We start from the raw sequence: 13,851 nt of genomic DNA on the forward strand, positions 1-13,851 counted from the left end.
TACAATGTCTTTTGCTACTTCGTTCGTTTCATTTTTATTTAGACAATCAAAAATTACTCGTAATACTGTTTTTGACCCTAAAATTTGATCAATTTCTGATACCATTTGGAATATTAATACACAATCTTTTAATGCTCTTAGTGCTTGTTCAGAACTATTTGTATTATTAACTGCACTTTTTGTTAAATCTAATGGAAGGTTTTTAATTTCATCAAAATTTGCACGAATCGATGTTTCATTACAGGCTTTTACATAATATCCTAATAATTGCATTCCTGCTTGTTTAATTTTTAAATTAGATGATCCAAGGCATTGTCTAATAACTCGAACAATTCTTTCATCCATTAATGCTAAATGTTCACGACAATTATTTGACAATTCTCCCATTGTTCTTGTTGCTTTGACAACGTTACTAAAAGTGATGAGTTAAGACAAAAACATTGCATGATATAATAACACAAACACTTCATTCGTAAAATTTTTAGTAACATATTCTTCAAGAATTCTAAAAACTTTAGGTAATTTAACAGGAGTAAGTTCAACGCTGTGATGAAGTTTATTGAATGCAGTGACATTGAATTCTTTTTCATCAAGTAAAGCATATAAGTTCTTCTTATATTTTGATCTTAACATCTCTCAATTGATTTAACTATTTTCTATATAAGTTTTTTATTTTTCTTTTTTTTTTTCTTTATGTTTTTCATTGAAAATTATTTGATTATAAAAACTTTATTTGAGCTTTTTGTTATGAAACAAATTATCCCATTTCTAATCATTTTATAAATGTTTTCGATTAAAAAAGTACACACCCATTGCAAAAGAAATTAAGTTTTATCAATTTAAATCCTTTACCAATAAATATATTTAATAAAACTAACGCAGTTTATATTAGAAGTAGTTTTTTGTTGATTTTTCTATTATTTAAAATTATTTTCTTTTACTTGAAAAGTGATTATTTTTTCATTGATAAATACTGATTATTGTTAAAATTTTTTGTTATAAATAACTTTTACTAATCATTACTTTTTATAAAACAAAAATCAAGTCAATTAGAAAAAGAACTAAAAACTTAATATTGTTGCCTCTTATTTCATTATGTCTGCCAAATGGCAATGGCTTGATGATTATCAATGGGTTGATTATGATAAAAAAACATGTTCGTTATTAGAAAAGGCATATATTGAAGGAAAGAAATCTGAAAGTTGTGATAAAGAACGATTTGTTGAGTTTTGTGATATCCACACGATTCATGCTAATTTTTCATCATTACCAAAAGATTACAAATCACTTGTTGGTATTCAAAGAAGAAAAGATAATCCAAATAGAAGAAGATTAGTTCAAAGATTAATACCAGCAACTTATGATGGATATATTGTATTTATTATAAAAGAGTCATTAGAAGATGGTGTTGATTATGATGGATTAGTTGATATTATAAAATTAAGAAAAGGAAAAATAACAAGTAAAATAAATAATTCAACTCTTGTTGTTTGTGATGAAATAGAATGGGATAGTGATGTTAAAAAATTGATACAACAAGCTCTTGATGATAAAATCCCAATTATTACAAGTACTTTTGTAAATGAAAGTCTTGATTCATATAAATTAACTACAAAAGATCTTCAAACTAAAAACAATGAATTTGCTCAACAATTAAATGAGAAAAAAGAGATTTCTATTAAAAGAATGAAAACAGTTGATGATTTATTCCAAGCAAAAAGAAAAATTGATTTGAATATGGTTCTTTCAATTCCTTTTGATATTAAAGAAATTGATGACACAAAAATCGTTCTTATGAATGAAGGTAAAGATTTTGATTTACTTGTAAAACCCAATAGAATTTCTGTTTGTTTTATATTTAATACAACTTCATTTAAAAAAAGTTCTAAGTTTATTTCATAGAATGTAGTTGATTTATTAAAAGGTTTGTCTAAACAACTTGAGTTACAATTTAATGAAGGAAAGTTTGAAGGAAATGATAAAGAAAAAATCAAAATTGAAATACAATAATTTTTTTTAAAAAAAGTCTTTAATTTTTTTAAATGAATAAATTAAAATTATTTTTAATTTCGTCTTTTTTTCTTTTTTGTAGAAAAATTTAAATGATAAAAAAATTCTTTTTACACTCCCTTTATAGTTTATCATATCAAACAATCCATTAATGTCAAAAACACCTCAAAAAGAAATTAGTTCTAGTAAATCTAACGGACAAGATAAAAGTGATAACCAAATCACTAATCAATCTCTTAAATCTAATAAAAGTAATAGTTCAACTAATACTGAAAATAGTACCTTTTCAGAACCAATTCAATACAACCAAAAAAATGAAATAATCAAAGAAACAATAACAGAAGAAAAAAGTAAGGAAAATGAACTGAATGAAAATGAAAAAGTAGAAAATCTTCATAAAGTAATTCCTAATACTAAGAGATTAAAAGACAAACCTAAAACTAAAAGTCACTTACACGAAGAAGAAAAAGTTGATCAGACCATTCAACAAACTAAAAGAGCTACATTCTCTTCTGTAAGACTAAAAGAAGATAAAGGTATTAATTCAATAACTCCAAAAGATGTTCTAGAAAGTATAAACACAAATGACCAAACAACTCCTAAACCTATTACACTAAGTATTACTCCACATGACTCAAGAGATTATAGAATTAAAAGTACAACAACAGCATGGAGTAATACTAATAGAAATCAATTAAGAAAGTCAATGAGTTTATGCACGACTCAAATTACAAGTAACACATTAGAAGCTATGAGGTCAAATGTAAAAATGTTTAACGATATGGTTATTGAAGTAGAAAATACATACCAAAAAATAAGTCAAGCAAGAGATAGGATATTTGAAATTGTTAAATATCAACAACAAACAATAAAATGTAATGACTTTATTAAGAACTATTCTGACATTTTAACTTCAATTCAACAAAGTACTAGTCATATGTTAACTAATGAAACAGGAGATTTAGAGTCATTAAAAGAATTCACAGTTTATATGTCTGATTTATATATTGTTGGTTTTCAACAATTTAAAAATCAAACACAACAATTAAATCGTATGATGAAAGAGGGAAAGAAGTTTCTTGAAGATAGTAAAACATGTATAAAGTCAAAAAATGAATTTGATAAGATACATAAAGAATATCAAAAAATTAATGGAAAACTAAATGATGAAAAAGATGATAAAAAACAAAAAATTATTCAACAAACAAGAGATGATATTATTTCAAAAGGAATTGGAGAAGGAAGAAAAGCTCTAGAAATATTTGACAAAAATTTACAGAAGTATTATGAAATACTACAAAATAGTGGAAAACATATTTATGAAACTATTCAAAATGGAATGAAAGAAGTTCATTCAAAAATAGAGAATTATGAAGATAAGATAGATTCTTGGAAAGCACTTGATTTTTATAATGAAGAATTTGAAGAGGGTGAAATTAAACCATGGATGAAATCACCTGAAATTAAAAGAATTATAACAAATGAATTTATGTATGTTAATACTCTAACCTTACTTATTGATAGATATTATATTGATATATCTAATAATCCAGTAATAGTACAATGTGGTATATCATTACAAGACATGGATACTATTTTCACAGACATTGTTCCACTAATTCATTGTCATAAAAATATATTAATGAAATTAAAAGAATCTAATCCAAAAGAATTTTTGGATTGTTACTCTGCTTATTTTGGTCAATTATATCAACAATACCATAACTATCTCAAACATTATCAGAACAGTTTTATTGTATTAAATAAGTTTATGTCAATTAAACGATTTAAAGAATGTGTTGATAATATTGATTTAATTGAAGGATTTGAAATGAAAGAATTAATCACAGCACCATTTAATTATATCACAGATTTCTTAGAAAATTTAGAAAGAGTAACAACTGTTGATAAGGAAGTAATTAATACTTTAAAGTATGTCTTTGAAAAGTTAGCTAAAGAAAAAGAAATAGTAAAAAAACAAATTATTGCAACAAGTTACATTATTAAATTGAACAATTTTAAAGGAAATATTAACCAAGAAAGAGAATACTTTGGCAAAGTAGTTATTTCTTCGGGCAAATTGAATGGAACAATGTTTTTCTTTAGCGATTATCTTATCTTTGCTAAGTCAGAGAAAGAAGGGTATAGTGTCATTGAAATGTTTGAAACATCTAATTTAGAAAGGCTTAGAGTTGTTGATAGAAAGACAATAGAAATTGGATGTAAAGGAGAAAATACAACAGAAAATATTAAAGGTATTCAATTTAGTATGAAGGAAGAAACAGTAAAAGATTTTATGGATTGTTTAAATAAAGTACAAAATAAATTAACTTCGAATGATATTTTTGGTAAAGATATTACAACAGCTACAATTGCTAGAAATGAACAACAATGGTTATTTCCTAAAATTTTACATGAAATATTTGATCAATGTGAAAAAGATGCACCAGAACAAGAAGGAGTATTAAGACTTTCAGCAAATGTTGTTCAAATGGAAAAAGATATGAAAAAAATTAATCGAAAAGAAGAAATTGACGTATCTAAATTAAATGTTCATGAGATGATTAATATACTTAAGAGATATTGTAATTCAATTCCGAATAAATTACCAAATGAATTACAAACAATAGTACTTGATGAATGTGCTTGTGAAAAAATTAAAAAAATATTAAGAGAAATGAATAATGATGGGTATTTGGCATTTATAGAACGATTATTTAGATTACTTCATCTTATTGAAATGAAAAAAGAAATTAATTTAATGGGATCAGATAACTTAGCTAAAGTTATTTCACCGAATATATATATTGATGAAGGAATTATATTTGACATCGAAAAATTAACAAGAACTGTAAGATTTATGATTGAAAATTATGAAGAAATATTTAGTCAAATTAGAAACGAAATGACAGAACGTATTCGTAAAGGAAATGAGTTATCCAAACAAATGGAAGCTTTAGAAAATCAAATGAATATGACAAAATATAATGAAGAATTATCAAGTTCATATTTAAAAGGTAAAAAAGGAGTTTCAACAAAAGGAATTACTCTTAAAGATGTTTTAATGCAAAGTGAAGTTGAACTATATGAAAACAAAAAGAATATAAAACGATGGTTGGTAATTTGTAGGACAGAATTAATATTTAAGAAGAATATGGAAGACTTTGAGTCACTTATCCAATTACCATTAATTGGATTAACAATAAACATAAATGAAAAGATACAATTAAAAAATGGGTCTCGTTCTGTCACATTAGTTAATTTTGAAAATAAACCATACTTTGAATTGTTAAAAAAACTAATTCTTAATTGAACTGTTTGAATACTTCATAATAAAACAAAACATTATTCTTCTTTTATTATTTTATGTTATATAAATAAAATAAAATATAAGCATCATTAAAAAAATGTTTATCTAATAATTTCAATGAACGCTGCTGAGTTAAAAGAACAAATTAAAAAAGAAGAACATTTTGAAAAAGAAATGAGAAAAAATATAACTAAATTAGCAGGTTTACAAGGAGATCTAGATTCGTTATTGATAGAAACGACTAAATATAAAAATAAATTATTAGAAGAGGAAAAAATTGAAGCAAGTAAAGATAAATAAAAAAATTAAATTATTTTTGTTTAGGTCTTAACATATTTAAGAATTTAGTACTATTCAAAACATCTGTACCTCCAATTAATATCTTTGGTGGAACTAACCCTTGATCTGAATAATTTTTTTTGATTTCTTGAATAGCAACATTTTCTTCAAATGTAATACCACCAACAATATAGATAATCAAATTTTGATTAATTTTATGAATATCTCCAAATCCAGGAAAACATTTTTTAAGATCTTCCTTATTATATAAAATATTTCTAGCAATACTTTCTAATAATGGTCTGTGTTGGGTATATACATTCTCTACTCCCCCACTTCCTTTAACTATTTTTTTAACAAACTTTTTTAATCCAGTTTCATCAGGAAATACTTTTAATGGTGGGTTCTGTCCATAAGCAATAATTGATTTAATCAATTGAGAGTCTTCTAATTTAAATTTTTGTAGTTGTAGCATTGATCTAACATCTTCAGCTTTTTGAGGGAATCGATAAGCAAATAAAACAGCTTCTTTTAATCTATCATTATATGGAATTGTGTTATCATTAATGATATTACTTAACTCAGCTAATGAAGAACTTAATGCATTATTAACTACTAATGCTTGTTCAAACTCACTCAATTGTAAACCTTTTTTTTGTTTGTTAATAGCTAATGCTGCACTAAGAATTGACGTATGTTTAGTAAGACTTTCTTTTTCTTTAACTAACTCAGGAATAGCATCAATTGCCTTTTGCATTTCATCCATAGTGTCAAGTTTTAATTTTTCTTCTTTACTTGAATTAAACTGATTTAATCGAGTTTGAATTTCATCAGTTACTTCAACAAACATTCTTTGATGCATTTGTCTATAAAAAGGATCATTTGGAAAGGCAAACTCAACTTTTCCTGTTGGTAGTTCTACTAAATTACTATTTATTCCTAAAAATTCATGAATCATTGCTTGATATGTCCATTGTATCAATAATGGAGTTGCACAATCAAATGACCGATGAAGAATTAATAAAGTTGTTGACGTTGGTTGTATAGGAATTAATCCATCTTGAACAGTCAAAGAAGACTGAATACGTTGACTAATTTTATATGCAATGTTCTGAGGTAATGTAGATCCATTGGTTTGATATCGACTAAATAAATGAGAGTTTGTTCTTTTAAGTCTTTTTGAGAAAAAAAACAAACATCACTGGATTTTCTTTTTGAGAAATGAGAATTGACATCAATGCTTCAACAGATCGTTCTACTGTAATTTCATCAGACTCACTCCCTTTAAAACATAATGAAAAAAGATTTGAAGTTATTGAACAACAGTCCATATAAAGCTCTTGAACGCTTTGAACGATTTCGTGAACATCTGCCTCAGCTAATGTTTCAATAATACTTTCATTAATTGGAGATGTAAAAACTAGATAATTAGTATTAATTAATAAAAGAATAACAAACAAACATATATAGTATTGTTTATATTTTGGTACTTTTAATTCCTCAACTAAACGATCAATAATAAATTTAGAAGGGTGCAATACACAAATAGCAGTTGCATAGTATAGTGGTTCTCTTGTTTTGTCTGCAATATTTGTAATAATATAAATTTCTTTTTGGGTAACATCCATCATAGAATATAAATGACTGACGATAGAAGTTGTGATACTATCTAATACAAGTGCTTTTAATCCAGTGTAATATGTTAGTGCATGATTAAGATATTCTTGTTGAGTTTTCAAAATATCATAGTCCATATTTCTTCGTTTAAACCTTTTTTAAGTTCTTTTAATATTTTTTTGGTTTTCTTTATATCTACTTTTTGTTTTTTATAGAAAAACATCAAAAATTATAAATAACAAAAATATAAAATAGAATGATACATAAAAAAGTTATATTATTTTGACAAAGAGCTGAGATGTTTTGTTTTCAAAGAGTCTCTGTAAGAAAAATAATCTGAGAAATTAACAGATTGATAAGTAAATATCTCAAAATTACACTCAATCCCTTTAGCCCATTTAGGGATTGTAAACCTTTCAGATTTTGATGTTTTAGTAGAAAGTTTATCCATTTCAATTTCATGTGGTATATTTATTGGATTTTCCTTTAGTTGATGTAATGTACTTTTTTGTTTCATTAATATGTTTGTATTTATCTCAATTCTATTTAAAGTTTCACATAATACATCTTTACGTAATAAGTCCCAATCCTTAGATACAAATTGTCTGTATTGTCTAACAACATTTGAAAATTTATCTAACATTGTTTTATTCTCTTCAACTAAGATATTAGTTTCAATGTTACCCATGAGAGTATACACTACAGAATATATTTTTCTTTCTTCAAAAATAGGAATAAAATCTTCTAATTTATTTCTTTCTAAAAATTGCATAATAAAGAAGTCATTATGAATAGGTATTGATGGAATTTTTTTATTTACTTTCATTACTGTAGTAATTACCATAGAGATATTTATTTTTCCATGTTTATATTTATTAATTTGATTATTAAGTTTCTTAAACCAAGGATTTGTACTTTCTAAAAGTTTTAATATTTTTACCTTATTTAATGATGTTGGTTTTAATCTTGAAAAGCTATGAACACATACCTCTACACGATCTTTCCATTCATGGTCCTCATACCCAATCTTCCTTAATTGATTTAAGGATGTAAAATAACTGTCTCTCTTTGGAATCATCATTAAAACTCTGAAATAAACTACATTTTGAACTGAATTGAAGAATTTAGGAAAATGATAATCAACTCCTAATGGAATAGTATCTAATGGATAAAACAAAATAATACCAGAACTCTCTAATGATAATTTCTCTTTCTTTCTTTCTGCTAAAACTGTAGCATATTGTAATGCTGGTCCACACCCATGTTCATACCCAAATAATAATATTCTATCTTCTCTGTATCCTCTTTTATTTATTCTTTTTAAAACTGCATCTACCATAAGAACTAAATCTATATCTTTTTTATTTTTATTTAATCCATATCCTGGATAATCAAATGAAATACATCTTGCCTTAAATATCTTTGTTACCATTTTCATTTCTTCTTCTATTTCTTTAATATCTTTTTCTGCACTATGAAAAACAAAAAATGTAAAGTTATAAGGATTTCTAATTGTTTATAAGTACTTCTTATATCATTAAATTAACCAGTAAAAGTATTTGAACAAACTCTTTACTTAAAATAAAACGTACTGGTATTGGTTCAAATCCTTCAATTGGGACCATAATAAGTCCATGAAGGTTTTCATCATATGTGCCTTCTTTAGGAGTGTGTTCCAATATATATTCATATTGTTTATTCATAATTGATTATACTAAATAGTTATTTTGTAGTTTATAAAAAATTTTATTAAAAAAGTACCTTCTAATAAGAGACAATGAATCTTCATTTTTGTTTGATTAAACTAATTTTAGGATTATTTTTCTATTCTTATTTCGTTACAAATCAATTTTGATACTTTTTTCTTAAAAATATTAAAAAGCAAAATATTTTTCAATGAATTATATTTTGTTAGAGTTTCAATCATCTCTCTTTATTTTAAATTAATATATAATGATTAAGTTCTTTTAATTCTTGTAACTAACAAAAGCGTTCTTTTAAGAATTTGTAATAAAAAAATGAAAATAAAAACAGGTTTAGTTCATTTTTCTTTGTTCTAGTTCATTGGTATTAGTACAAATTTTTAATAGTTTTCTTGATATGAAAAATTCATGACATAAGCATTGCTGAGCATTGAGTCTTTTTTTTTGATCCATTTCTAATAAACCATTAACCAAATCTTGGAATTCAGGAGAGCACTTCTTAAATTCTACACAATCATCTCGTTTGCCAGAAATTACTCTTTTCATAAAATCACTCCATTTACAATTTAATTTATCAAAAGTAACTAATTGTTCAAAAGGATGTTTTCCTGTTGCTAAAAAATACATCATAATTCCTGCTGCCCACATATCAACTTTTGTTCCATTATAGTCTCCATCTTTAAATAATTCAGGAGCAAAATATGTTGTAGTTCCAATATGTGTTTTTGCTGCTTGTGTTTGGTCTATTATTCTACCAAATCCAAAATCGGCTAACTTAACTTTCAAATTGACTCCACAAAGCATTACATTCTCTAACTTTAAATCTCTATGAATAATATTATTTTCATGAAGATATTTTAATGCACTAAATATTTGATACATAATAGTCTTAATCTTTGTTTCACTCATTCTTTTTTCTTTCTTTAATGCATCAAGTAATTCACCCCCACGTACATATTCCATGATAATATAGAGGTACTGGTTTGTTTTAAATACCCCTTTCATCTTGACAATGTTTTCATGATTAGTTTTTCTAAGTACCTCACTTTCTCTTCTACCAGACTCTTCAGCTGACCCTTTTGTTCTTGTTATTTCTTTCATTACATACTCTTCTTGTGTTTCTTTTTCAATGACTCTTCTTACAATTCCAAATGTCCCTTCTCCAATATATCCTTTGACTTCGTAAAGTTCAAAAGGTCCTCCTTCTTCAATTTCTTTTTGTTTAAACTGGTTGTCAATAAACACATATGAAATATGCTCTTTTAGTCCTGGGTCAAGAAGTGTTAATGTATCAAAACAATGTATTTCGTCTTGAACTCCTTTTCCAAGATATTTTCTATTGATAAATGTCCCATTAATTGAATTGTCTGTAATGAAACAATGAGAAGAATTTTCATTTGGTGTTGTAACTCTTGTTATTATACAGTGTTTGTGACTAATTGATTTTTCTTTTGATAGACAACAAAATTTATTTGAACGACCAATTATTGTTTCATTCTCTATGAGTAATAAAGATGGAACTCGCCCCAATGAACAAAGCATTCCCCACTTTTTATTCATAAATAACTGCAGATATGAATAATTTTTGGTAAAAGCCTAGGGTTTCTTCTTTTTTTTCTTCAGAGTAATTTTGCTTATGAAAATAAAGGATGTCACTTGTTTGTGGTAACATAGATAAACTCAAAGAGGTAGATCCTTCTTTAAAAACTATCCAATTCAAGTTTGTGTTATTAAAAAAGATTTAATGGAAATACAAAGAATCCTGAGAAACCTCTTACTTACAAAGTAAAAGAAGATATTCAATATTTATCAAGTCTAATTCTTATTGAAGATAATTCTTTTGAAATGAAAAGTCTTAAATATTTATCAGGAAATTATATTAAAAATTTTTTACATGAAATTGAGACTATGGATTTTGTCTCATTGTAAAAGAATTCAATAATTTTAGAGTTACTACATGAACCATTTTGGTTTTTTACAAAATGTAAATTCAAAAATACATATATTCACAGGTGTTGAAACAGGAACTTTAGTATGTCTACCAGGGATTATGGATTTGACATAATACTTCAACCAATAAATTCATCAAATACTTATATAGAAATGAGTTATGAACAAAGGCTAACAACTTCTTTCAGGGTAAAACGTATTGAGAGTAAGGTAATTTCTTAATAAATGTTAATTAGTAAACGAATACTAAATTATTAACTATTTTTATTTATAAATGATTAAAAAAATTTTTATAAAACCCAATACAACTCTTTCAAATGGATTAGAAACTTCTATTAAGTTTGAATTTTTTAATAACTCTTGATTTTCTGGGTTGTTCTTCATTCTTTTACAAATCTAAAGAACTTCAAAAAATTAGTATGAGTCTTATTCTACTCATTTCATTGATATTTATTAATAGCTCATTAGCTACTCCATGCAATGAATTAGAAATCAATAAAGTGTACACAGTAGAACAAGCATTTGAATGTATTGAATCAGTTAAAGTGAATAGAACAGTTACTGAAGCAATCAAAAAAGATATTACTGCTATTTTTGAGACATATGTTTATAAAGATATTTTACTTTCACCACCAGCTATTAAAGGAAAAGTTGATTATTATCAAAAAGTAGATATAGACAAATTGTTAAAAGAATTAGATACTACAGAGACTTCTATGTATTCTTTTTATCAAAAAATTGAAAATATCTTTTTTGCTACTCATGACCTTCATTTAACTTTTAGAATTAGTTCTAATGAAGAGTTTAAATATTATTTCGATAGTTTTTATGCTGTTTTACCATTTTCTATTGATATTATTAATGAAGGAAAAGATGTTATTTTAATTCCATATGACATTCTTACTCATTATGGTGTAAATCTTCCACAAGAAATTATTGATAATAGTCAAGTCCCAGTTCAAAGTATTAATAAAATGAAACCACTTGATTGGATTCGTAAATATGCAGAAGAACATACTTTCCTTAAATCAAGTCATGGTAGATTTACTTATGCTATTGAATCTATGTCTAATCAAAAACTTACTTCAAGTCCATTTGAAAAAAGTTTCTTATCAGAGTCCATTGATATTGTATATTCAAATGGACAAACAGTATCAACAGGATATTCAATGTTATATAAACCATTAATTTCATTAAATAAAAAACAACAAGAAAAGATTAAAGCTAAAGAAGAAGGCAAAAATATGAAACCAATTAGTTTAAATGATTTTATTGATTTAAAACAAGATTCAAATAATTTTGACTATGAGTCATTAGATAAAAATATTGCTTGTAAAACATTTAAAGAAGATGGAAAACAAACAATTAATATTTTTGTCTTAAAAACTTTTTATCCAGAAACAGAAGTTGATAACTTCTTTGAAACATTTGATAAATGTATTGCTCAATTTGATGAAAATGATGATCCAGTTGCTATGATTTTACCAATGAATGGTGGAGGATATGGAGATTTAGAAAGTAATATTGAGAATTTACTTGCACCTTATGAAGATACTGCATTAATTGGAAGTGTTAGAATATCACCAGGAGCTGAAAATTGTATTAAACATGAATATGGTAGTGGAATGTATGACCCAATAAATTGCACAGCAAGATATAATATAACTGGAAATCTTTCAATTCCACTTGGAGAATTTTATACAAAACCAGTTCCTGTAGTATATGGAAATAATGTTACACATATAAAATCACAAGTATCTCTTCTTGTTCCAGAAACAATGCTTGCTTCAAGATTTACTAAACACCCAAGAAATCCAAATCAAATTATTCTATTTACTGATGGATTTTGTTATTCAGCTTGTGCGTTATTAACAAAAGGAATGTGGGAAAGAGGAAGTGCTATTATTGTTGGGTATGAAGGTGATCCAGAAGGTGATATTGAATGGTTTGATGCGGGACAATCACCAACAGCTGTTATTGGAATGGATGAAATGTTCTTACCTGAAGGAGATGATTTAGCAAGATATGGAGGTTTTATGAGAACTAGTTTTTATGAATATTTCGAATGGAATCTTGATTATAACAAAGAAAGTAATCCAAGAGAATTTACTCTTTCACCAATTGATGAACGAGTTCAAATTTACAAATATACAGAAGATAAGTTAGAAGAGTTTGTAAAAGAAGCAAGAAAGATCTTTGAAAAATATGAAAATGGATGTAATCCTAAAAATAAAATGCTTACTAAATATAGTTCTGAGTGTGACAATCAAATAACTGTCGAACATGGTCATGGAGGATTTATTTGTGGTGATGATGGAAAATGGTCTAATAAATGTAAAGTTGCATATTGTGATCATGGATATAAATGGGATGAATACAATCAAAGATGTATTGATGATGCATGTTATAAGACAACAGACGATGATAATACTAATAAAAAAGAATGGATTATTATAATAGTATTTATAATTGCAGTAATAGTAATAGGAATAATAATAATAGGAATAATATTTGTAGGAGTTTATTTGAGTAAAAGAAAAGAGAAAGGATATACTCCAATTACGAACTAATTAAAAGGCAGTAGTGGTTTTTTCTCATTCATTTATTTTTAGTATTTTTTAAAGAAATTAAAAGAAAGAATTTTGAGGTTATTTTCAATTATTTTTGTTTGTACATCTCCTTTTTTCATAACTAACTAACTAACAAAGTTTGAATACAAAAAAATTCATTTATTATTCAGTTATTATACAAAGAGGAATCATATTTTGTGTTATTTAATCAAATTGATGAACAAATGAGTTCAACCGAGGATCATTTTTTGAGATAATAATCGATGCGTTATTTGTTGTGAAAATTGAATTGATATATTGATTAACTTCCTTTCCTACAGTTTCAATTCTTTCTTTGTTAAATAACACTTTACCATTTCTTATAATAAAATGGATTGTTTCACCAAGAGCATCTTTATCACTTGGCTCTTTC

General features: G+C 25.7%; 8 protein-coding genes across 8 annotated transcripts in view, besides 12 other annotated features; 3 read left to right on the forward strand and 5 right to left on the reverse strand.

The window, feature by feature from the left end:
- Positions 1-633, reverse strand: EDI_133020 (uncharacterized protein; the record flags this gene model as incomplete). Its single annotated transcript, XM_001738271.1, has 2 exons — positions 1-412; positions 464-633. Coding segments are annotated over 2 exons (582 nt in total), but the record flags the coding sequence as incomplete, so codon positions are not given.
- Positions 634-665: 32 nt separating this feature from the next.
- Positions 666-701: a microsatellite.
- Positions 702-1,095: 394 nt separating this feature from the next.
- On the forward strand, positions 1,096-2,010 carry EDI_133030 (uncharacterized protein; the record flags this gene model as incomplete). Its single annotated transcript, XM_001738272.1, has 2 exons — positions 1,096-1,845; positions 1,903-2,010. 2 exons carry the CDS (start codon positions 1,096-1,098, stop codon positions 2,008-2,010), a joined length of 858 nt encoding a protein of 285 aa, XP_001738324.1.
- Positions 2,006-2,070: a sequence feature (AT_rich).
- Positions 2,071-2,161: 91 nt separating this feature from the next.
- EDI_133040 (uncharacterized protein) lies at positions 2,162-5,323 on the forward strand (the record flags this gene model as incomplete). The annotated part of the gene is made up of 1 exon (XM_001738273.1): positions 2,162-5,323. One exon carries the CDS (start codon positions 2,162-2,164, stop codon positions 5,321-5,323), a length of 3,162 nt encoding a protein of 1,053 aa, XP_001738325.1.
- Positions 4,662-4,682: a sequence feature (AT_rich).
- A 41-nt stretch (positions 5,324-5,364) lies between the features above and the next one.
- Positions 5,365-5,403: a sequence feature (AT_rich).
- Positions 5,404-5,562: 159 nt separating this feature from the next.
- Positions 5,563-5,584: a sequence feature (AT_rich).
- Positions 5,585-5,612: 28 nt separating this feature from the next.
- Positions 5,613-5,638: a sequence feature (AT_rich).
- Positions 5,631-7,353, reverse strand: EDI_133050 (vacuolar protein sorting-associated protein, putative; the record flags this gene model as incomplete). The annotated part of the gene is made up of 3 exons (XM_001738274.1): positions 5,631-6,744; positions 6,797-7,019; positions 7,062-7,353. The coding sequence occupies 3 exons, from the start codon at positions 7,351-7,353 to the stop codon at positions 5,631-5,633; spliced, it is 1,629 nt and encodes a 542-aa protein (XP_001738326.1).
- Positions 7,354-7,440: 87 nt separating this feature from the next.
- Positions 7,441-7,500: a sequence feature (AT_rich).
- On the reverse strand, positions 7,494-8,919 carry EDI_133060 (uncharacterized protein; the record flags this gene model as incomplete). The annotated part of the gene is made up of 2 exons (XM_001738275.1): positions 7,494-8,724; positions 8,786-8,919. The coding sequence occupies 2 exons, from the start codon at positions 8,917-8,919 to the stop codon at positions 7,494-7,496; spliced, it is 1,365 nt and encodes a 454-aa protein (XP_001738327.1).
- Positions 8,920-8,949: 30 nt separating this feature from the next.
- Positions 8,950-8,973: a sequence feature (AT_rich).
- Positions 8,974-9,148: 175 nt separating this feature from the next.
- Positions 9,149-9,171: a sequence feature (AT_rich).
- Positions 9,172-9,252: 81 nt separating this feature from the next.
- Positions 9,253-10,461, reverse strand: EDI_133070 (serine/threonine protein kinase Chk2, putative; the record flags this gene model as incomplete). The annotated part of the gene is made up of 1 exon (XM_001738276.1): positions 9,253-10,461. One exon carries the CDS (start codon positions 10,459-10,461, stop codon positions 9,253-9,255), a length of 1,209 nt encoding a protein of 402 aa, XP_001738328.1.
- A 329-nt stretch (positions 10,462-10,790) lies between these two features.
- Positions 10,791-10,812: a sequence feature (AT_rich).
- A 304-nt stretch (positions 10,813-11,116) lies between these two features.
- Positions 11,117-11,167: a sequence feature (AT_rich).
- Positions 11,168-11,288: 121 nt separating this feature from the next.
- Positions 11,289-13,439, forward strand: EDI_133080 (uncharacterized protein; the record flags this gene model as incomplete). Its single annotated transcript, XM_001738277.1, has 1 exon — positions 11,289-13,439. One exon carries the CDS (start codon positions 11,289-11,291, stop codon positions 13,437-13,439), a length of 2,151 nt encoding a protein of 716 aa, XP_001738329.1.
- Positions 13,323-13,379: a microsatellite.
- A 204-nt stretch (positions 13,440-13,643) lies between the features above and the next one.
- Positions 13,644-13,851, reverse strand: part of EDI_133090 (uncharacterized protein) — a gene marked incomplete at both ends in the record, with an annotated part of 810 nt that continues 602 nt past the window's right edge. The window contains one exon of the mRNA XM_001733365.1: positions 13,644-13,851. This exon is cut by the window's right edge and continues 602 nt beyond it. Within this exon, the coding sequence (XP_001733417.1) occupies positions 13,644-13,851 (208 nt within the window).

Source organism: Entamoeba dispar, genomic scaffold, assembly GCF_000209125.1.
Source record: "Entamoeba dispar SAW760 scf_1105229461215 genomic scaffold, whole genome shotgun sequence".
Taxonomy (NCBI): domain Eukaryota; phylum Evosea; order Mastigamoebida; family Endamoebidae; genus Entamoeba; species Entamoeba dispar.